General features: G+C 40.6%; 2 protein-coding genes across 2 annotated transcripts; one reads left to right on the top strand and one right to left on the bottom strand.

The window, feature by feature from the left end:
- Positions 1-558: 558 nt before the first annotated feature.
- Positions 559-18,752, bottom strand: LOC119897141 (large proline-rich protein BAG6-like). Its single transcript, XM_038710728.1, is given in 26 exon segments — positions 559-1,135; positions 2,981-3,127; positions 3,211-3,318; positions 3,858-4,082; positions 4,173-4,238; positions 4,564-4,698; positions 5,392-5,516; positions 5,647-5,755; positions 6,180-6,233; positions 6,384-6,553; positions 6,692-6,953; positions 9,783-10,117; positions 10,247-10,319; positions 10,413-10,765; positions 10,977-11,027; positions 11,341-11,563; positions 11,651-11,851; positions 13,399-13,531; positions 13,834-13,892; positions 13,895-14,032; positions 14,117-14,239; positions 15,686-15,757; positions 16,404-16,618; positions 17,174-17,291; positions 17,388-17,475; positions 17,870-18,752. Coding segments are annotated over 26 exon segments (3,906 nt in total). The 5' UTR covers positions 18,067-18,752; the 3' UTR covers positions 559-1,009.
- A 161-nt stretch (positions 18,753-18,913) lies between these two features.
- On the top strand, positions 18,914-20,550 carry glrx3 (glutaredoxin 3). The gene has a single exon (XM_038710729.1). The coding sequence runs from the start codon at positions 18,952-18,954 to the stop codon at positions 19,927-19,929; it is 978 nt and encodes a 325-aa protein (XP_038566657.1). The 5' UTR covers positions 18,914-18,951; the 3' UTR covers positions 19,930-20,550.
- Positions 20,551-22,899: the final 2,349 nt, after the last annotated feature.

Consider the following 22,899-nt stretch of genomic DNA (forward strand, 5'->3'; position numbering starts at 1 on the left):
ACAAAGGAGTATTTTAATACTCTCTTGTTATAGTGTCTGGCACAATATGGTATCCAGGTCATTATACTCTATACCAGGCTGCTTGGCAGGACAGGTTTAAAAAAAAAATAAATAAAGTGCAACATGTGACTAAATTGTGTTTGTTTGATATGATTAATATAAAGAGCAGAGCAATATGATCATTACATTTATAGGTGGAGATGATTGACAACTAGAAACATTCAGAAATCTCCAAATACAATCTTGTTTTTACGTATTTTTCGAAAAATGAAAGAAATGCCTTTCATGTGGTTTCAACTGGAGCCTGACAAATTATTGCAAAATTTTGTTTCACATAAAACATTTTGATAAACATCCCTTAAATTTGATAATACAGAATTGCGACTGAATTTTATAGAATTATGAACATGTTGGTGCTCTCTGGTGGACAAACTATGTAATAGCAACACTTTCATACATCAGACATAAAGACCAATTCTGATATCTGTGATAAGCTAATATCAGCTGATCATCTTGGTCTTCTTTCAAACTTTCTAAAAGACTAAAAAAGTACTCTTGTATTGTATCAAGATTTTTATTAAGCTTACTGTACATTCATGTACCAAACAGCATGTTCATCACATGAAAGTGTACTCTTGCGCTTGAGAGTATTGAGAGGAAGCAAAAGTCCACTAAGTAACGAGCATTTAGGCTCCATATTAACCAAGCAACATGAGGATAAGAGGCCAAAAAAATACAGACATACACATGTATCCAAACAAAATAAAAGTGACCTGATTTAGTCAAACTTAACTACATTTTTAACAAGGAATATTCTCTTCGCAATGTTGGACCAAAATTAAAAAAAGAAATAAATAGGCACTGGGGAAGTAGTCACATTAGCATTAGGCAATTAGTCTAAAGAACTGCTAACTGCTTAAAAGGCATGAAGACAGTTTTGAGGGTGAAGCTGCGTTGAGTGGTGGTTGAATGAAGATCCAAGAAATAATAAAGATGAAGATGGAAACGGTTAGAGTCTTGCAGGTTTCTTATCAGATGAACTTGAGTCTGACGAGAAAGCTCCGTGTGCGCTGGGGAATTGCTGGGAGTTAAAATCTGGGTCGTCCCTCACTCGTTTCTTGATGTCTGCTTTAACCTGAGAGGAAAAAGATGTGATTATTCATGGTGTGACGTACAAGTAGTATGTCAGAAGGTGACTTGGTGGTTAGAGGCACGAGTCATGTGACCACAGGTTTGTTCCCTATGTCATTGAAATTTGTCAGCACTAATAACTAAAAGTCAAAGTCCTTATAAGACTCTTAGAACATCTCTGCTAAAAATATAGTTTAGGATAGCCTTTCCTTTCTCAACAGTCTGTCGTATGGCTGGCTTTATAAAATTTGCTGTTTTCCATAAGCCAGACCTTTGCGGGCTAAACAACAGGACAAGGAGGAGTAAACAGTGTAGAAATGTATAGACAGCAGAAATTACAGCTAAACATTTGGTGAATTTTATGTATATGGACGAAACCAACTTAAGATGAAGTCAGTACATGCACAGCCACTCTTGTAAACTTTGTTAAGGTTTCAACTTCTAATAGCACCTGCTGTAGTGAATGCCTATTCATCGTAAAATGTAGAAAGTAAACAGGAACATGCTTTGTTTTGTCAGAAATACTGAAAGAGAGATGATGCTGATTTACCGCAGCGAGTGGAACAGAGGCTACCTCGGATCCAAGGTGACATTTTCAAACATCTTACTTAGTCCAACAGTGATAAGACTAAAAAGTAAAATTCTTTTAGCTGGAAAAATTACAATGAAATAATCGCTGCTGATTATTTTTCTGTTGACTAACTGATAAATTAACGAATTGTTTGACCTCTACAATTACCTCTTCTGCTTGTATGAAAGTGAAAAGAAACATAACAGATGCAGCTATGTATATTACATTGTAAAACTGTCCACATTTACAACTACAGTTAAGTTTGGTTCAAAGACAAACCAGTATGTTTATTTTCAAAATTGAATTGAAATTTGATGCTCACTTTCAAACAATTACTTAATACATAGATAAATTACACAAATTGCTTAATTCAGACTTGTAACCTGTCTGACCACTTGTGTTTTTAAAGTACGCCTAGCAGTAGGGGTGTGATGAGATCTCCTGCCACGCACATAATTTTTCTCACGCAGTTTAAAACAAATGTATAAGTGATAAGGTCAACTCGCAGAGCGAACCAACTCAGCCCCGCTGATGCAAAACTACCGTACGCTGTGATAGTAATCAAGTTAACTCGCTCTTGCTCTGAGTCCAGACAGTTGTGATGAGTGGTAACGTAGCTGGTAGAGGTTTGCAATATAAACATCTAAAAACTGAGGCGCAACCTTACTCTGTCTGCGACTATGAGCTGCATTTTATCGAAGGTGCTGAAGTTAACGTGGATTTAAGGTGAGATTATCTTCCTGATTAGCAGTGTTTTCAGTTAGTTTCGTTTTCCACCTCCTCGTCAGTCATCCTAACAAGCAGTCCCAAACAGGTTTTTCTGTCAGTCAGACGGTCTGAAGGGGATATTACCAGCAGAGCAATAATGTAATGCAGCAGAGTACAGGGCTGGGAGGAAATTATTGGGTAGTGATGGTGCAATGGATAAGATGCCTGCCTTTGGTGTGAGAGACCCAGGTTCAATCCCCCACTGTGACCTATCCACCATTGTGTCCCTGAGCAAGACACTTAACCCCTAGTTGCTCCAGAGGCGTACGACCTCTGACATGAATAGCAATTGTAAGTCGCTTTGGATAATTTATTAATTTAGCTGACGCTTAATGAATAAATGTATTATGAATTGTCATTAAATTATGGCGTTAGTCTTTGCGCTGTTGAGAAAATGTTACGTTCATGATTCAACAATACAAATCATGGCCAAACTGTGGTCATTATTAGCCTATATTATCTGCACTGTGTTCCTGTTTGCTATTAATCTACATGGTAAGGGTTAGTTACCTGTTCTGCATACGCTTCTTTCAGCTCTTGGGTCTCCAAATCATCTTGTAACTGCTCAGCAGAAGTGATGGGCTTCACTCCTGCTGTCCTGGCAGCTTGATTCACTGCATCTGAGAGGGAGAGGAGGCTTCCACCAGCCTGTCCTGTCTAGAAACACACAGAAACCTTGAACAAAGTGTGGACAAGTGACATTAATATGTAATAAGTAAATTTACAGCTGATCTGATTACCTTTCTGCGTTTAGCTGGCATGCCATGCAAATAAGCGTCCGACAATGGAGGCTGAGCCTTCATCTTCCTCTGAGTGATCATATCACACCTGATAATGGGCACCCATTCCTACAAGACAGACAGTAAAAAAAACAAATTTAAACAAAATTTCCCTCAGGATCAATGAAGTTTATCTATTTAACGAGGGAAAACAGGGATTTACGAATTACCTGCTGTATATTTTACAAGATGGATTCACATGTTTTCAAGTGTGTCAAATTAATGCTCAAAACTTTGTCCCTACAGCTCAGCAGGGAAAAAAGAGCGAATGTTGTACTAAAAACGCCAAATGGACAAGTATGAGTACTGTTTAAGCCAGACTTGGCTAAACAATTTTTAAACTATCCTTTAAAGTACTAGAGAGAAAATCATAAAAATCAGACTGATAAAGATCTTATTTGTAAAATTTAAAATCAACATCAAAGAGTTTTCAATGGAACAATTTTCTACATGGACAGTTTAGTTTGTTCACTGGATTATCCAGAGTAATGAGGACACTGTAATGTGAAGTAGGGCGGTGCTACAAAAGAGCATGTGTAGTGCCCTTCCTTGGACAACAAACAAAAAGATAAATGTTGAAGCAGTAATCAGACTGTGGGGGCTCTTACAGGGGGAACAGCAGCCGCCCAGGCCTCTGACTCTCGAGCAGACTCCTCACTCCCTCCCTCAGCTCCTGCTGCTGCCATTTCGCCACCTAATGGTGCGGCTCCTCCCGAGGCTCCCAAGTCCCCAGGCAACACCCTGGTTTCCCGTGACGATGCCCTCGTGTCGTGTGACACCGACATGGCCTCCTCTGCTGTGGTTGCTGCAGCTGGTGAGAGGGTGTCCCCAATCTTTCAAAGTAGAGAACAGTGAACATAAGGGAACTAAAAAGGCAAAGCAGTACCTAAAATGTCAAACTTAAAAGGACATTAAAGACACACCATGCTTACCGTTGCACTTTGTGCTCGTTCAGGCTCTTGTGTGCCAGTTGCAGAAGACTGATCTCTCTGTGAAAGAATGTCATCTAATATTTATTAGCCATTTCAGACGTGCCGTCCAAAGTAAGAGGATATGTCACAGCCATCAGATAAGACAGATTGCTTCCTCTGCATTTCGTTCCTCAGTAAAAAATCTTAAGTCTCAAATTACAGAAACACAGTTTGGGAAAACTTGGGAGTGTAACTGACAGCCTCAGGCCTGAGCGGTTATATCATGCAAGTGAGGCTTGCAGGTTTGATTTCCTCCAACAGGCAACGTGTCCATCCATACTCTGGGGGGAAACCACAGATACTGAGCTGAAATGTAATGTAAATGTTCAAAAATAAACGTTACCTGTGTGTGAACTATGTAGTTCTGGATCTGCTCCTGTGTGATGGGGATGTGCTCCAGAATGACCTGCAGCCTCATCGTCATCATACTGGTCATCCAGTTGACCAGGCTGGGGCTGATGTCACTGGACATCCTCCGCTGGAACAACAAGAGAAAATAGTTTTTACTTTACAGGCAAACAGCTGTTTATTCTGTATTTAGTCTTTTTGGCATCATTCTTGTTTGGATTGCTTAAACGTTTAGCAGCATTTTTTGAGTCTCCTTTTTCTCTTAGTCGTTCCTTCAAGCGCCACAAGAACCTTGCAAAGACGCAATAATTGACTGCTGTAGTCTTTTTGCTTGTAATGTTGCCATTTTGTACTTGAGGCTTGCTCTTGTTGAGTCACGCTGAATAAACTGTCAAAATCTACAATGTAATGTCATCTCTGAGAATAAAGTTCAGTTTAATTAACACTTCTGAAATCTCATCAGACAGTGTGTAATAAGGTTTTAATAACTAATTCACTTATTGTAACTCCCTGGTTGTAGAATGTGGATTTGTTTTCTATACAAAGTTCGCTTGCTGCAGTGACATATAATGGTTGACAATTTCATGACAAAGATTTTTTATGTGGCTGGTTTGTTTGTAATTTCCTGCCACAAGCGCCGCTATCTGGAATTGATGCTCTCTGCAAGTAGACGTGTGTTCTTCCATTTGCACAAATAACTAAAATTTGATATCCTATGCCCAACATGCCGAATTCAGTTTCATCTGGAGTCTACAGCTGAACAGAGACCAGAATCCAAGCAAAAACAAACAGTAAGTGAAATAGTGAGAGATTGTGTACTGACTATTCGGTGGTTGATAACTGCAGTGAGGGCTCTCTGGTCTCCTCTCAAGCAGTGCAGGTTCAGGGCAAGACACTCAAACAGTGCTTGGTTACACATCTGTAGCAGTCGGGGCCCAAATGAGTCATCTGGATGACAAAAATGTTGATGTTACATAATTAGCAAAACAAATAACAATACTACATGTCCTACACAGACAGTATAATCACTACTTAAATCACAAGACCCACTGAGTTATACTGTTTTTAAAAAGTTTACCAGTGCAACGCAGAATATGTGTGGCAATGTGCATCAGCTGCTGTCTGAAGAAGGACATGTTGGTCTGAGTGACATCAACGCCCTCCAACACTGTGACTGAAGACTCTCTCTGTGGGAGTTGAACAACGAGGTGCCATCAATACATTTAAAACTAAACAGGTAGCACAGCATTTTAAACTTGTTAAAAATGTTAAACTTAAACTAGCTTTAAAATGTAATCAGTAGAGCGGAAATATAATGTATTTATAATTCATTATTGGACTATGTCTTCATTTCTGCAAAACAGTCTAATAACGTGCATTTGCTTGAGTTCAAGTTTCCATTACAATTGAACAGTTAATTTGTCATGTGCTTGTGGTTTACAGCCTGCCATGCTGTTCCTGCATTACTTCTATGCTCCGATTAAAAAGTGCAGTGATTTAACTGACAAAATGAGAGTTGTCTCAGGGGATTCCCCACTGATGACTTGGTGGCAGCCCTACATTTAATCATTCTGTATTTTAGGGATACTGTAGCGGACATCAAGGACTTACAAAGCTCTCAGTGATATACTCCTCCAGTTCGTTAACAAGGCTGTCAGCCGCAGCCTGGGGAATGGAAACAGACGACATCAGGACAAACACATAGAAGGACAAGAAGACAAACCATCAAACATGGGAAAGTAAATGAGCTCTATCTACTTTTATCTAAGCTTGAGTATTATGAGATGAGTAATCCATCTGAAATTAAGTACTGACAGCAATGTTCTCATCAGTGGGCTCTCTGCCGTTGAGGTAGTTCTGGGTGAAGAACTGGGACAGTTGAGGCTGGATACGGCCAAGGGGCTGGTGCTGGCCATGAAGCAGCATCACCAAGTCTGACATGGTGAACGTCTGGCACACCAACATCAGCAGCTCTCCAAAAAACCCTGGGAACCACAATCAATTTTGAAATTACATCATCCAGAGTGGTGAATTTTCTGATGCTCTGATGCTTTTCTGCTCTGACAGAATGACAGCATAGTCTGTTACTTTCAACATAATGTACTAGTATGGTCATTCTTTACCTGTAGGATCCTCAGGGCTGATGAAGATATTGGTTGCCTGGGACAGCCTCTGCATGAACTGGGCAATACTCTCTGTGTCGTTCTGGGCTTGGCCCAGAGAGCCCATCATGGTGCTCAAGACGCCACGAACGATGCCTGTGAAGAGCTCCGGGTTGAGGGCCTCAGCTGCCCCCGGGGGTATGGGTGTGGGGTTGGGGCCTGCAGCTTGAGCGGGAGTGGTACCAGAGGGAGGTGGAGGTGGAGAGAAGATGGGTTGGGAGGCCTAAAAATGAAATGGAAATGAGGAGTGAGGATTTGTTAACATTACTTTGCTTTACTTGCAAATGCAAGTGGATTTTTTAAATGTAAAGCACTAGAGGATCTCCGATCAGTATTTCTTGGGCCGATACCGATCACCAATCACTGGCTCTATTTGAAGCCTTTTATTTATCATGTAGCATTATACAGTATACTGTATATTCATTTAATTAGTCCTAAAAACAATGTATTAAGTATTAAAATTAACAGATGATAAAGTATCATGAAATGACAACTGTTAATTTTATTGCCAGGAAACATGGGCAATCAATTCCGGTCTATCCGTCTTAGAGTCTTAAACCATAGCAGCCTTTGCCTGGTTACTGCAAACATCATATAGCTTAACAAATATAGCTTTCCTGTGGACTAAACCACAAAAACGGAACAAACAGCATCTTAATAAATTTACTTCAACTAAAAAAACTGCAACAAAAAAGGCTGTAGCCAAAATATTTGGGAGATAAAGAAGCAAAGGCATCATGAGTCAATGACAAACTCTGAAGTAGCTGCTTTTGTTCTGGAAAACTCAGGCAGGTTCAGTGGGCTTTAGGGGGCGGAGAGTGGGCTACAGAGAGGAGTCATAACTGTTATCATTGAGATTTGAAAATAAGGGACATTTAAATAAAAGTACAATGTTAATTCCATATTATACTGGCAGTATATTGTTAATATTACTTATGTTTCTATATTCATTATAATTTCATATGGTTTACAGGCTATAGGCCTTTTATCATTTCAGTGGGTTGTTTTTATTTATTTAATCCTTGTGCACTAAGCACAGTCTACATCTTTTACATGGAATTACTGCCACCGGCTTTACCAGAGGAGAGATTAGCAAACACTTACGTACGGACAGAAGGTTTTTATTTGATTTTATAAAGATTAAAAATACTAAAACTCTGTCAGTAGTATCGTGTTTTGCTTTGCATGACTGATAAGCCCGAATCAGAAAACCAAATGTGAGTGTCTGTGTCATCCTTTTATAGTCCATTGGGTCAGCAGCATTTTCAAACAATCTGATCAGCCTTTTTAGCGACCACCGATGAAACTAGTTAAAGCCATTATTGGCTGATTACGATTGGTGACCGATCGATCAGAGCACCCTTAGAAAGCACTACAGGAATAACACAGTTAACTCACTCATCTGCCCTCTGCATGCAATACACATTACAATAGTTTAAAATTTCAGTGTTTCCCATAGTTTTATTTGAGGTTTGTTCAATGTTTTGGTGGTGGTCGTGGTAGTCATGTTCAGGGGGGTGGGGTGGTGGGATCCTCCCCCAAGAAAATTTTACGTTTTCCAATGAAAAATGTGTAATTTCACATCATATTGGGCCATTATTTTCACCATATCTCTGAACAAATACTTGGAAAATCTAGAGCAGATAATAAACAACACCCAAAAAATCAGTCTACTGGGGAGGAACTACAACCATTAGATTTGGGGAAAGTCATTTGGTTGGTTGTGATGTTCTCCACAGTGATTTTACATTTATGGCACAGCATGTTTTGGGCAACACCCCCTAAACCCTGTTAATATGACCTCAGAATCATTATAGATAGGATTGTTCATGTTTGCCTTTTGTGTCTTCATTTTACTGCTTTAGACATTTATCTGTATAGACATAAATATAGGCAACATGAAAAACCTCCTCCCTCCTGAGGTGCATTTTATTTGCACATCAAACTCCAAAAAAAAACGTCTCCCCATTAACTTAAAAGCATTAGTTTGTATCACTGATTAACTTTTGCTAACCTCAGCTCCTCCAGTCACCACCGTCCTTTCTTTTCCTAACAACCACTCTAAAGTATTTTTCACCTGAAAAAATACTTTTGGATGAACTAGTCTGTACAGGACAGAGCTGTAGGCTGAACTAGTTTAGTCTAAGTGTGTACCTGATGTTCTCAACATTGGACCAGTAGGTAGTAAAAAAATACAGCTACCAGTTACTTTCTGTATATTGAGCTAATGTTAAGTTACATAGCAGCTAAAGACGCAGCCTACTGTAGCTTTCCTGCTCAGCTGCGCAGTCTAAAGGGGCGGGGAGATGTTAGCTAGCTTAACAAAAGTCGCATTTTTCAAACACAAGCAGTTGTACGAGAACTAAATAAAATACAGTCTCAGACTGGCAAAAATAGTATTTAAATAAGCAATCTCAACAAAGAAAAAGTACAACAAGGGTGCCAATAGGACAGAACAATATGCAAAATGTGTTGCGATTACTTTGACAGCTATCGTGATACGAGTCATGATTATAATGGGAATGGTCATTTTTGCATTTAATTTTCAATGAAAAAAAATATTAAAATGATTTGAGTTTTGCTGGGCTCTGTACCAAACAACCATGTTCCCTTACATCTGGAGAATACAATTTGTACCTGTAAACCACAAACACATGACATCCTGTTAATTGTAGGGTGCTTTGTCACTACTCTCTGACAAGGCAGACAAAAAGAAGATGCTTTGGAAAGTCACAAAGAGATACAGATTTTCAAAACATGCTGAATCCCATAAAAATAACCACAATGAATTTTCACATCTGTTACTCTGATTTTAGGTCATACATATCAGTGCTGACTAGTTATAGGACTTTTTTTAAGATTGCAGTGTCTCCAAATAAAATTGTGAATAGTGTGCACTTGAGGTAAAATACTTGTATTTATATTATAATTAGATTTTTAGATCCTTTTTACGTGATGTAAATTCAGGTGCAAGCAATATCCAAATCCACATGCAATTTTCAGTCTATTTAAGTCTATTAAGTGCACTCAAGTCGAACATTCAAATACTGACCTGCTGCATAAATTCACTCACTCCCTGGATGAAGGCTGGGACACCAGATGTGGAGACAGTAATTGAAGGGGCCCCTACAGGGCCTGCACCGCCCCCACCGGCTACCCCCAAGAGAGAACCCAGAAGCTGGCTGAGGTCTGGGGGCATCTCCTGGGACTGGGGCTCACTGGTGTTGGTCTCAGATTGGCTGGTTGTGCTTGTGGTAGGCGGAGGTGTTGGACCAGAGGTGGAGAAAGAAAAGGAGGAGGGGGATGAGGAGGTTTGAGAGGAAAAGGAGGAAAAGGAAGAAGAAGAGGACGTGGATGTGGAGGAGGAGGATGTGACGGTTTGACCAGCTGTAAAAAACAGATTGAAATATCACTGATTGACAACAATCCCTGACTAATAATTAAAATGTTTAGCTTTTATAATTACAGAAAAATGCTGCTAGTCCAAATCTAAATTGAACAACTGGAAAAGCTTACCCATTTGTCCTGGCAGCAAAAGTTGTCCAACCAGTCCACTAATCATCTGGTTGAGAGCAGCAGGGTTAAAAGCCTGTGGAGCAAGATTCTTTAATTAGTCTCAAATTTTAATTGTGTTGTCAATACGTTTCAAAACAGGAACCAAATCAGAACACATTAATCCTACCTGTCCTGGCTGCTGGCCTGGCATGGCAGCCCTCACATTGATGGTGGTTCCCCGGGTGGCGAAGGCTGGAGGGGGCATGTTAGGTGCAAATGGGGGTCTGGTGAACACAACCCTGGCCTGGGGCTGGGGGCCAGTGTGGGGTGGTGGTGGGGGTGCAGTAGGGGTGGTGGTGGGTGTGTTAGGACCCGTGGTGGTAGTTGAGGAGTTGGCTGTGGAGCTGTAGCCAGGAGGGGTGGGCTGAGGTGGGACTGGTTGGCCAGTTGCGGTGGCGGCAGCAGCGCTAGTAGCTACAGCAGCGGCATATTGGCTGATCTGTTGCATGAGATTCCGCATAAAGTCAGGGGGGAGGGCACCTGAAGTGGGAAACACAGACCAATGAATTAGAATACCACGAGTTACTTCTGTTATCAGCAGAAAATGAAAAGGATTTTCAGGAGTTAGAAAAGGGTGTCGTTTCTGATACAAACCAATATCCAGTATTTAATTCAACTTAAAGGGTTTTACATGTATAGACTGTGTTAGGTAAGAAGTATTATGGCAAACATATGATCAATTGGCCTTTACCTGGTTGTCCAGGCATTTGCTGTCCAGCTGCAGCAGGGTTTGCACTTGGGCCTGCAAATACACACAAAAAACAATGATACACAGATAGTTTCATCTCCCTTGTAAAATCCTAAAGTATTTGCCAATTTATTACTCTCTACAGAAATGCATATGCAATAGTAATAATAACAAACATTGAAAGTTGAGCTTGTGAATGAGAAGTAGAAGTTCCATTCATCAGATCAAATGCTTGTGGCAGCAGTGCATAGAGGATGCAGTAGTGTGCGATCATTTAACTCCAATGCACTGTCGCCCAGCAATATGACACACAAACAGCTTTGATGTAGTGGGGCATTCAATCAGTGGCGGGTAGGGGACAACACACCGTCCGTGTTCATCTGCATCATGACCACCGGGACTGCCTGGTGGCTGATCCTGATGACCCGGGGGCCAGCCTGTCCCTGTCCAGCCTGCTGATTGGACGGGGAAGTCTGTGGGGGGGAGGTCTGTCCCTGACCTGCCTGCTCCGACTGGTTGGCTGTTTGGTTGGGCGGGGCATGTCCCTCAGTGCTGTTAGCAGCAGCAGTGACTGTGGCACCCAGGTTCATCTGTCGGTGAAGATTCAAGTAAATTCAGTCTATTCAAAAAGGTTCATTTTAATAAGTTTTAACTAAAATACAATTGCATTCACTTACTTGGACTGGGATATGGTGGTGCACAGCTCCAGGCAGAGTGACTGGGGTGGCATAGTGGGAGAACGGCCGGACCACATGTAGGTGGCGGGGCACAGGGCTCATGAGGTTCAATCGCAGGTCACTGAGGGCCACAAGGGCATTGCCAAGAAGACGGAGACACTCCCACGTCAGGATAAGAGTGCGCTGGTCCTCTTCTCTCTCCTGTGGCAATAATTTAAATTAAATAAAAAAATACAGCTGGGGCAACTTTTTGAATGAAAACTAAATACCCAGGATTCTGACCAATAATGGACAACATTTCTTGTGTGTGTGTCTTATATATAGCTTCCGCCAGTAGCTAACTTTCCTCTGAAGCGTCACATGAAGCAACATCCGTTTCTGATGACGGCCAAAATGGAGGACTTTAGAAACGATGACGCAGCAGCTCACGCTCGGCTCTCTGACCAGGTTTTTGACATGGTATTTTTATTAAAATATTATGTACCATGCAAATAACACTTATCTGCCTACACTTGTACTGTGCATGTCGCTTTATTTACTTTGCAACGACTCCCAGTCAGTTTTCCGACGCCACACTCCTGTGTTAATTCCGTAACAGTCCCAGCTCCTTATTGGTACATGGCAAAAAAAAATTTTTCTTTCGCCAGATCTTCTGTTACCAGGAAGAGACCATCTGCTTCATGTTTACACCAACACGCGCATGCCCAGTGTACCTGAACGGCCAATAAATGCGTTTTCAGTCGTTTTAATGGAGACAGAGATCAACTCTTCTATTCTCCGTTAGTTTCTTAGTTTAGTTTAGTTTGTAAACTAAAACGGAGTAGTGTGGATGGGGCCTATGAACTGTAGAGCCTTTTGATGGAGGTTTTGTCACATGTGCACTGTACTAATACTAATAAAAAGGCATAGTTATCACTGCCAGAGCAGCATGTTTTCTCTCTGTCGCTGTTACATGTTTAACACCTGAACATGAACAGAAAAAAATTGTAATTATGTAACTCAACTCAAAGTCGACGCTCAGGAATAATCTGCCTGAATGATATAATAAGAAATGATAAATTATGTAAAAAGTGTTTCATGCTGACAGACAGACTCTGACTTTAACTTTTGTAATAGATATAGTAAATCAGATAATGAAAAAAACTCTTTCTAATGAATGAAGAAAGTTGTTTGTGGTCATTCTGTTGTTCAGACCTACAATGCACACAGATGTTTAACTAGATCGAATAGATAGAAATCTAAACTTTCGAGTGACACATGCAGCATCCAATAAGGGGCCATGCCGGCCAGTAAAAGACAGTGGTGAAGGCTGCTTTTATGTATCACTCCTTGGTTTAAGCGAAGATTAAGAAGCAAGACAATTTCCAAAAAGAGACTTGGATGAACCCAAAGACTGGAAACAGAGAGGAAACAGCTAGCCTGGCTCTGTCCAACAATAACAAAAAACATCTACAAGCACCTCTAAAGCTCACTAATTAACACAAATCTCATAACTGAATCTTTACAACTTATTTTGTAAACAGTCTTTTACTTTGTACAAAAACAGAAGTGTAAAAACAATAATTTCCTGTTTTACAGGGGTGTTAAAGTATTTCTGGGGCAGGACCAGCTGCCAGGAAACTAGCGAAAGTTCCAGGAAGTTACAACTTTTCCTTTAAAAGATAAAAATATTACATAAACAAGAGAAGATTTTTCAGAAATCTCCAAGAAGTCACCAGTTAATCATTATTTAGATGTTTAAATCCTACTGTATTATTGTTGTATTCTGCGGTGGTGGCTGTCTCCAGGATGGTATGAGCTCTCTGAATAAAGGGCTGCAGCCTCTCCTCCACCCTCCGCAGCTCAGACAACATCTCCGCCAACTCAGCTGGGCTGGGATGACTAGGGAAAGAAAGCAGGGCAAATCAGATTACACTCAAACAAAACAACTGTTCACAAAATTGGCAGACACAGCATCACACCATGTATAGGGACAGAAAGATATTCATATGTTCGTTTCAATAAAGCATTATAATATGGGGAGATGTGATCTGCACTTGTTGATACTATTCTAAATTATTTCATGTCCTTTTCAAATTCACCTGACTTTAAAAGGTGTGGCGAAAAACAACAACACAGACTTGCTTGTGTGGTGTATGTGGCATATGTAACAATCTGAGTGACTGAAAGAGAACATTTCTTACTTGGGTCCAGGTTGGGGTGTTGGTCCCTCAGATTGTGTTGAAGAGGTGGGTGGAGGTGGGGAGTTGTTGGAGGTGGAGAGGTGTCCATGGGCTGCGCAGAAGGAGAGGGAGTGGAGGTGGTAGACGAAGATGAGGGAGGAGGGGGAGCAGAAGCAGCAGAAGTTGTCTCTGTTTGGGAGGATGAGTCGCTCGGCCGAGCCTGAAAATTGAAGCAAATTTGTTACTGATGAGGCAGACGTTTCTCTTCCTTGCAACTGGAGTAATTTGAAGGTTGTGCTCTCACCTCCATTCTGTGGACAACATCATTGATGTCCCTCAGCAGGTTTTCAGCCAGCACTAGCCTCAGCCTAGGCTCGCTCTGCACTGGTTGGTCCATATCAATGTGCACATTCACAGACCCATTGCTCTGAAATAGAAAAGCTGACGATCAACAAAACACTGGATAATGTTATGTGCAGGGCTTGACCCAAACTTTTACTAGCCACGCAGCATTTTCATTAGCCACATTTTTGCTGTTGGAAAAAAAGTTTTATATGATTAAAGTTGACAATAGCATGCTTAAATCGCCGTGCTAAAAAGCACTAACATTATCATTAGCTCTGATAATGTTGTGTGTGAAGCTCCTTTTTTTGAAAACGTAGTCTACTAAGATGAACAAATGAAAAGAGTAGCTTCTTATTGTATATACTAAAAGTGCTGCATGGGTCTTAATGAATAATTGAAAAGATAAAAACTAAACTGAAAACAAATCATCAGAACACGGCTTATTTATTTTAACAGCAGTAATACTGTAATAAAGAGCAGAAAAATTATCTGCATTAGAAACAAAGAGCAAAGAATAAATTACTGTCTAAGAAAAAATCCACAACTAATGCAACAGTATTAAAGCTTTATGTAGGCCTATATCATTTTTGGGCACTTTGGATTCTGCATTTCCTCAGAGCTCTGACTGGATTTATGTTTCTCATCATGAAGCCCTGGTTGCTCTGAGTAACTGGAGATACGTCCACCTGAAACGAGTACACAGGTCTTTCTTTTCCAGATTATTCCCATACAAACGCATCTCCTGCTTTCTTACATGGCATGATTGCTATAATTAAAAAATAGAATTTAACTCTGGAATGAAGATATCTTCAATTTTACCGCATTTAACAACTCTTTCCTCCTGCCTTTTCATCCGCCTCAGCTCTGCCTTTTCTCATTCTCTTGTGCATTTTTTTCCAAACTGTTCGGCCACACACACTCACGCACGGACTTACCGCTGTACTAAAGTGTGTGTGCATGCGACCAGTCATGTGTGATGACAGATCATACCATCAGGTTAAAGGCAGGCAGCAGGCTGACAGTCTACAGGTCTAAGGGACTGTGGCTGCCCTGTGACAGATTTAACTTTTATATTCTCGTTTGCCAAAGTCTGGATGTCATATTTGGTGCACCCTGGCACCGCGGTACTGCAGGAGAGAGAGAGAGACGCACCTGTTGTGTGGATTCTCCTGCTATTAAAAAAGATCACTATATTATCGCTGCCGCTGGTTAAGTTGATAATTAACGGCTAAAACAACCCTCTGACTGTGTTTACAGTGTTGTCGGTCAAGACAATAGGCTTCACAATGGACCAATGAGCAAACACTGGTAGTAGCATACTCATAGGAGTTGCAGTGTCTTAGTGTCAAATTGCAATTTGTTTGTTATTTCAGATGCCTTTTGAAAAGACTACAATTTTTCAACATGCCCAAAGTGGCTACTGGCAGTGATTGTGTTACACGCCAGGGCTGAAATCCACCCACATCTGGCGGGTGTTAATGTCAAGCCCTGGTTATATGGGATTGTATGCTATCAGAAGGCATCTTACCCCAGTACTGGTTGTGACTCTGGCATTCCTGGCATTTTCTCCCATGCCAGACACCATCTGCTGAACTGACATCTAAACAAGAAGAACAACACCGAATTAAGGCACCTTTGGGAACAACGCTTAACATGCAAGACAAATCTTCTGAAGATTATAAAATTAAACATGACTAAGGCTGGACAACATACTCAAACCAGATGACATTCTTCCACTATATAAATGTTATGATATCTGTTCAGGAATGGAATGAGCAACTACAGCTTGAAAGATGAGAAGATGGAACTCAAACTACCCTTTCTGCTGGATTCCAAATACAAAGTCAACAAAATCAGAGCAAGTCAACAAAATCAAGAAGGCAGAACACTCCGCTTCTTAAATGCTCCCTGTGGGGTAACGTACCCATTCAGAGGACAGAACAAAACCAGGTCGCGGTACAGAGCTGTGCCTGATAAAATCCAGACGTTCGTTATGATCAGGCACGTCAGAAATCAGAGATCCATGGGAGAAATCTGACATAGTAATTCTTATGTAGTATGTTGGAATTGTACAATAAATGATGAAAATATACTATTACGATTAGGCTAAAAGATAAATATTGTCCGCTAATTCCACATTGCAGTCCTATATTATGGTTGGACTTTTTTATTCCATATTCTCTTCCAACACAATGCAACATAACTGCCCCAGTTTGTTCCCTAAACAGGTCACAAAGCAGAAATACCTGTATCTGCTGGGGGTCCATGATGTTAACAGGAAGGTTGAAGGTGCCAAGCATTACATAGCTGTTAGCGTTGCGATCATGTGGAGGCACTTGTGATGTTCCCTGGGAGGACGAAGTGGGTCCACTGTCGGTTGAAGTCACACCTGACCCTGAGCCAGGCTGGGAGGGCGGAGGAGGCGCCCGCTCCACAAGGTGTATCACCTTGCCACCCACATCTGGGACAACAACAGAGAACTGCAGTTACATCTGTACACATGATAGTGTTGACTTCACACTTTTCTATTGAGAAAAGAAATCCTAGCTGTATTCTACGTTGATAATGGCTGTTCAATTTTGTCCAATTAATTTTGCTGGCAATATAATAAATATTGACAGACACAAGTGAAGTGAGCTCAGAGCACAGTTGTTTAAAAGGATTCTTGGAGCTCAAGTGGGAACTTTAGAGCTAACTTACTGACTGCAAAACACAGTCATTAGTTTCCTCCACAATAGTGGCAACAGCAAAATAACACCAAAGCAACACAAATCTACCAACAGAATAACAGCATCCCTAAAATAAAATCCCTGCTTACTTACGGGTATAGCCCAAATGTTAAGAATCAATGTACAAATAATGATATATAAATAAGAAAACATGTTTTATGAACATGCACTTGTAATATATATCTGAAATAACAAAACAGTAAGGAGTGCAAAAACAAATCTAAAATTGCCCTTGAAACCAAATTAAAGTGTTCTGTGTTGCTTTAATGAACCCCTTGATTACTCACTGTAATCTGCCAGAGTCCTTTCATCCTGTAAGACTCTGCCCTGGTAGATCAGCCTCTGTTTGTCCACGGGGATACCCACTGAAGAGGCAATGTGTTCCTTGAACTCCTTCACTGTCAACTACAAAAAAGATGGAAGACATGAGTAAGACTACAAAATGACCAACTGAAAATGAGATTCAACTCCAGAGTTTGCAGAATGAACTGATGACTTTACCTGAGCACCAACAGTGTAGGTTCTGCTTTGGGAGTCTAATGTTTTGACTGTCACCTCTATGTCTGCAGTTTGTTCTTCCATGGCGTTCCTGTATCATGCAAACATTGTGTTTAAGCAATTATATCCCAACTGATATTTGGATTATTGAGGCCAATTAACATTTTTGACATCTATAATAACAGTTTAAAATCTTATTAAAAATTGTGACCAAGACTGATATATATGCCGATATGATATGTCTGTAATAAGCTAATATTGGCCAATACATACGGCAAACTGATTAAATGGTACAGCTCCAGCTGAAAATGTGAATGAAAGACTACAACAGTTATTTCCAGTCTCAATCAATCTCTATTTTTTCATGAAGCCACTAAAGCTAGAGTATAAATAAATAACAAAAATGCCCATCACAATTTCTGAAACATCATGATTATGTATTCACATTGCTTGTTTTGTAGGACAAACAGTTCCAAAATATTCACTTTATAAAAACAAAGATGAGAAAAGCAGAAATTAGAACCTCCAAACATTCAGTGGTTCCAGCTATTAAAGTGCGAGTACTTGCTTCTCTTTCCTCTTTGAAATCACTGTAAAAAAAACAAACAAACATGTCTTTGGTTTTGGACTCCATTTGAACAAAACGAGGAGTTTGAAGACACTGAATATACTCGATGACCATCCTTGGGCTAGATGAATAATCCACACATCATTAACTTACACCTTCAAAAAACGTCAGTTTCACAAACATGCACAATAATATTAAAACCATGCAGAGAAAATAACTACATATCCATGAAACTGCCAAATGGATGCTTCCTTAACATCACTAACAATAACAAAGCAGTTGGTGAACGATCAAGGAAATCGCATGTGTAACGTTGAATGTCGTTAACCCAAACAATAGATGTTAAACAGAAAAAAGTAGCAGAGGCTGAGAAGCTAACGCTGGACTATGTCGTCAATGTTAACAGTGAAGTTCGCTTGCTAAGTAGCATCATAATGTTAACCTAGTTAACTAATAGCTAAGAGGGTTATCGTTAGCTAAGTTAAGTTAGCGTAGGTTAGCTGTATCCTGCTAGGCCAATCGGCACGGACATTTGAATTCTTTCCATTAATTCAACAATTTCAGCAGTGATCTGTAGTTTAACGCTAACTGTAAAGTTAATTGCGGATTACGTTGGCCAGCAACTGTTCGGTTGCATTGGCTTGCTAGCAGGATTAATTTGGAAACAAGTCATAACGTTACATTTGCAACGAAGCTAACTTTGACTTGCTATGCTAGCTAGTAAGGAGGCTAAGCTAATGCTAAATAAACCACACGTTACAATAAGCTTATACCAGAGACAACATTTCGTTTTCATAAAGACCCCAGTTTGGTGTTCAACGGTTACCTTAAAAGTCAAACTATCCTTTTCAACCTATCCAGTGTATGCAGCTGTTCCTTATCATCAAAAACCATGCAAATAATTTCCAAGTACAAGCTCTGGTACTTGCTAGAAGCCACCAGGCTGCACGGATGTGACGTCAGGCCGACACCGGAACCGCTGCACAGGGGAAAGCAAAAATGGCGAATGTCGTGGAAGCAACAACTCGCCAGCAGTTTGAAGATTTCCTAGCCAAAGCTGGAAAATGCCTGACCGTTGTGCATTTCCAGGCGTCATGGGCTCCTCAGTGCGGCCACATGAACGAAGTGATGGCCGAGTTGGCCAAGGAACACGCGCACACCACGTTTGTCAAGCTGGAGGCGGAAACTGTGCCGGAGGTATCGGAAAAGTATGAAATCGCCTCTGTCCCTACTTTCCTTTTCTTCAAGGGAGGGGAGAAGGTGGACCGCCTGGACGGGGCCCATGCTCCTGAGTTGACCAAGAAGGTACAGCGCTTGGCAGTCACCGGGAGTCCGAGTGGAGCTGCGCAAAGTAGCACCGCAGACCTGAACCAGCGGCTGAAGAAGCTGATCAACGCGGCCCCCTGTATGCTCTTCATGAAGGGGTCCCCCCAGGAGCCTCGCTGCGGCTTCAGCCGGCAGATAGTGGCCCTGCTGAAGGAGAACAACATCCAGTTTAGCAGCTTCGACATCCTGTCCGACGAGGAGGTCCGAAGGGAGCTGAAGACCTACTCCAACTGGCCCACCTACCCTCAGCTGTATGTGAATGGGGAGCTGGTGGGAGGACTGGACATAGTGAAGGAGCTGGCCGAGTCTGGAGAGCTGGAGAACACTTGCCCAAAGGCTGTCCCCTTGGAGCACCGTCTGAAGACCCTCATCAACCAAAAACCAGTCATGCTGTTCATGAAGGGCAACAAGGAGGCTGCACGATGTGGCTTCAGCAGGCAGACGCTGGAGATTTTGAACGCCACCGGGGTGGATTATGACACCTTTGATATTCTGGAGGATGAAGAGGTGCGTCAGGGGCTCAAAACTTATTCTAACTGGCCAACCTACCCCCAGCTCTACGTGAAAGGAGAGCTGATCGGGGGTTTGGACATACTTAAGGAGCTGAAGGAGAGTGGAGACCTGGTGTCAGTGCTGAAGGGGGAGTCGTAGATGGATGTGTCATGCCAGGGGGAACAAGAAGCTTCCATACATGACCAGATCGTCCCTCTGTCACTAATGTAACATTACAGGAGTGCCAGGCAGTAAAAGAAAGAAGTTATGATTTAGAAATTAGATTTAATAATCAAATTGTTCACTAGTAGCACTTGGATAGGATCACATTCTATTTAAAGTAAAGAAGAAAAAATGATATTGCAGTTTTGTGAAAATTGATTTTTGGTTTTCATTCTGACATTTTGAAAATGCATCTTAAGAAATGTTTAAAGTGAAAGTTAAGCGATTCCTGTGCTTGGCCTAGTTTTATACATCCTTGTCTCTGGGAAAATACAGCCTACTGAGAACAGCTGATATTATCTAGTGTCTGCATTGTTTTGTGTTACATCTGTCCTTCCAGTATGCATAACCTCGCGCCTAAGAACTGGAACTTTATATTCAGTGAAACATTATTGCTGACCAGCCCAGCCTCTGACTTGTCATGCCGTCCTGTCCATCTGCTGTCCACATATTAACTATATCCAAAAATCACTCTGGTTTAAATACTTGGAACTAGCTTCATGTGGAAATTATTAATACTTTGTTCATCAATAACATGATTAAACAAAAAAAAAAAAACTTTTGGTCTCCTTTGTTTTGGTGCTACTTCCATTGACTATTTAATGTGTGAGAAGATCAGTTAAGTTCATGGGCAAAACAAATGACAAAAACAGGGGCCATTTATGTAATACGGAAAGTTGTTGAAATTTCATTGATTTAGCTGTAGAATAATATTAATGGCTCTGTAACCAAAAATACAGTGCTGCTAAATTCAAACTGGTAATTGACAACAGAGAGTGAACAAAGTCACAGGTTGCCTACAGAAAAAACTTATCTAACACAACAGCACTGCAAACAGCTGCACCAAAGATTTAAGTAGTGTTGAATTAACAGTTTTTAGACAGAGCTTCACAAACATAGTAATAGGGATTCTTTAATTGTGTAGTGATGTGCATGTCATGAGGGGGAAAAGGTTGCCCTGGGGTCTATTCCTGACAGCAGTTTTAATAGACTCTAAGATTGACCCTGAACTCTGAGTTGATGAACCTTGAGATCAAGGGCATCACTTTTTGTTGAAGAACGGTGGGGATATATAGCTCAGATTAGGGGTGTGATGATACACTTGAACAAGAAGAAGATTTTTAACACTATTTTGAGGAAATATGAAATGCTGAAAATTGGAGCATTAAACATTTAATTTCCTGCATTCTGGAGACATTTTCTCCTCCAGTTTACAGTGAAAATGTCTGTATTTCTGCAAAGGGAAACAAAAAATTCAGCTGGCAGGTGACAATTCAAAATATAACAGAATATAATGCAGAAATCAGCTGCTTGTTTTTTAATTTAAGTTACTCTTTTTGGACAACGCACATTTCTTTCTTCTATATTTAAATTACATTGCATGTTTCCTTATTGTGCAAATAAACCTTTCTTAAAGCATTTTTATTTGTTAGTTAACCTCAGAAATAGGCTATATAATCTGGAGTACTATGACATGAAATATGTTCCATCAGTGAACCAATCACATCATGAGTGATAAAGATAATTAGGCCTATTCATTGATCCTACATATCTAAACCGTCATACCAATTTTTTACAATAAAACTGAGATTTCGCATTATGTGCAATAAACATAGTGGAACTGCTCTAACAAACTGACAGATGTCTTGTGTGCACATGCAGAGGTTCATTGTGACTTGATGTTGTGAATGTGAGGCCAAAACCCGGTTATCAAAGAAAGGACTGAAAAGTAAAAGCAGTAACTTTATATAATAGTCCAGAGTAACAAACTACCGGTAATAACCTAGCTATATCCAACGAGGATTTTGATCTGACACACAGTGTGCTAAACATCGGCTAAGGCGCTTTGATACGCGCTGTGATACGGACCGAATGAATCGCTGAGGAAATGAAACAGCGTGTCTGGCCCTGAAAGGAGGGAGGAGACAGAGCGCCTTTTTTTCCGAAACTGGACCCTCGCCACTTCCACTCTGATAGAGAGTGAACTCTGGTCGGAGTCCCCCTCACAGCCAAATCGAGTTCCCATAATCCGCGCAGTGTAGCCTTCACATACAGCGGACAACTTTCAGACGAACTAGGCTACTCTCTCCCCAGCGTATGAATCTGACTTAAACAAAAGTTGTAGGCTATTATCAGATAGCCTAACAGCATTTTTTTTTATTTAACACAATATAACCTTTGGGCTACGTTGTTAACCTGTGAATGGTGCAACGTTATTGTAGTTTCAGAATTTAAAAATCCCCACATTTGGAAGAAGAGTCTATAGCAAAGGATGTTCAACAAGCTGGTGTGACACCAAAATGTGTGACCTATTCTGTGACCCCAATGGGAAGTTAAGCGCCAGAGGCTTTGTTGATGATGTGAAGCGGCTGCAGTTTAGTTAGGTTTAGGTACCAAAAGTAGGGGAGACCTGGGGCAATTGTAACATTTTTTACATTTTCATTTACAAGTCATCTCTTGATACAAGAAACACATATATGTGCACTAATTAATAATATAATTGATATATTTTCACTTATAAGAAAAATACTATAATATTTGATTAAATGCAAGAAGTCAGAGTGTTACAATTGCCTCGGCAAGGGGGCAAGTCTTATTAACCCACTGTATGTCAAGTAAAAGCCTAGGGCTACCTCAAAGTAATTACTTAACTGCTAATGTTACTTGAGAGGGTTTTTATATGGTTCAAATTATTTTAGATGTCTGACAACCTCTGCTAAGTTCTCTGTCATAAAATTGCTTTTCACAAGTGAACTAGTCATTCTCTTTGGTTTTTCTGGGTCTTATACAATCAACTACTTTAAATCCACTATATAGAAAAACTGAAATTGCAGACTTAGGCTTATATAACATTCACACTTTCTGTTAAACACATATAAAACACACATCATTTTATACAAAGAACGT

The sequence above is a fragment of the Micropterus salmoides genome, unplaced genomic scaffold (genome assembly GCF_014851395.1).
Source record: "Micropterus salmoides isolate LMB-PRFRI ecotype aquatic unplaced genomic scaffold, ASM1485139v1 Ms_hic_scaffold_11, whole genome shotgun sequence".
In the NCBI taxonomy this organism is placed as follows: domain Eukaryota; kingdom Metazoa; phylum Chordata; class Actinopteri; order Centrarchiformes; family Centrarchidae; genus Micropterus; species Micropterus salmoides.

Bases quoted from the DNA above. Each gene is read 5' to 3' on its own strand.
- glrx3 (XM_038710729.1), top strand. From the start codon at position 18,952: ATGGCGAATGTCGTGGAAGCAACAACTCGCCAGCAGTTTGAAGATTTC.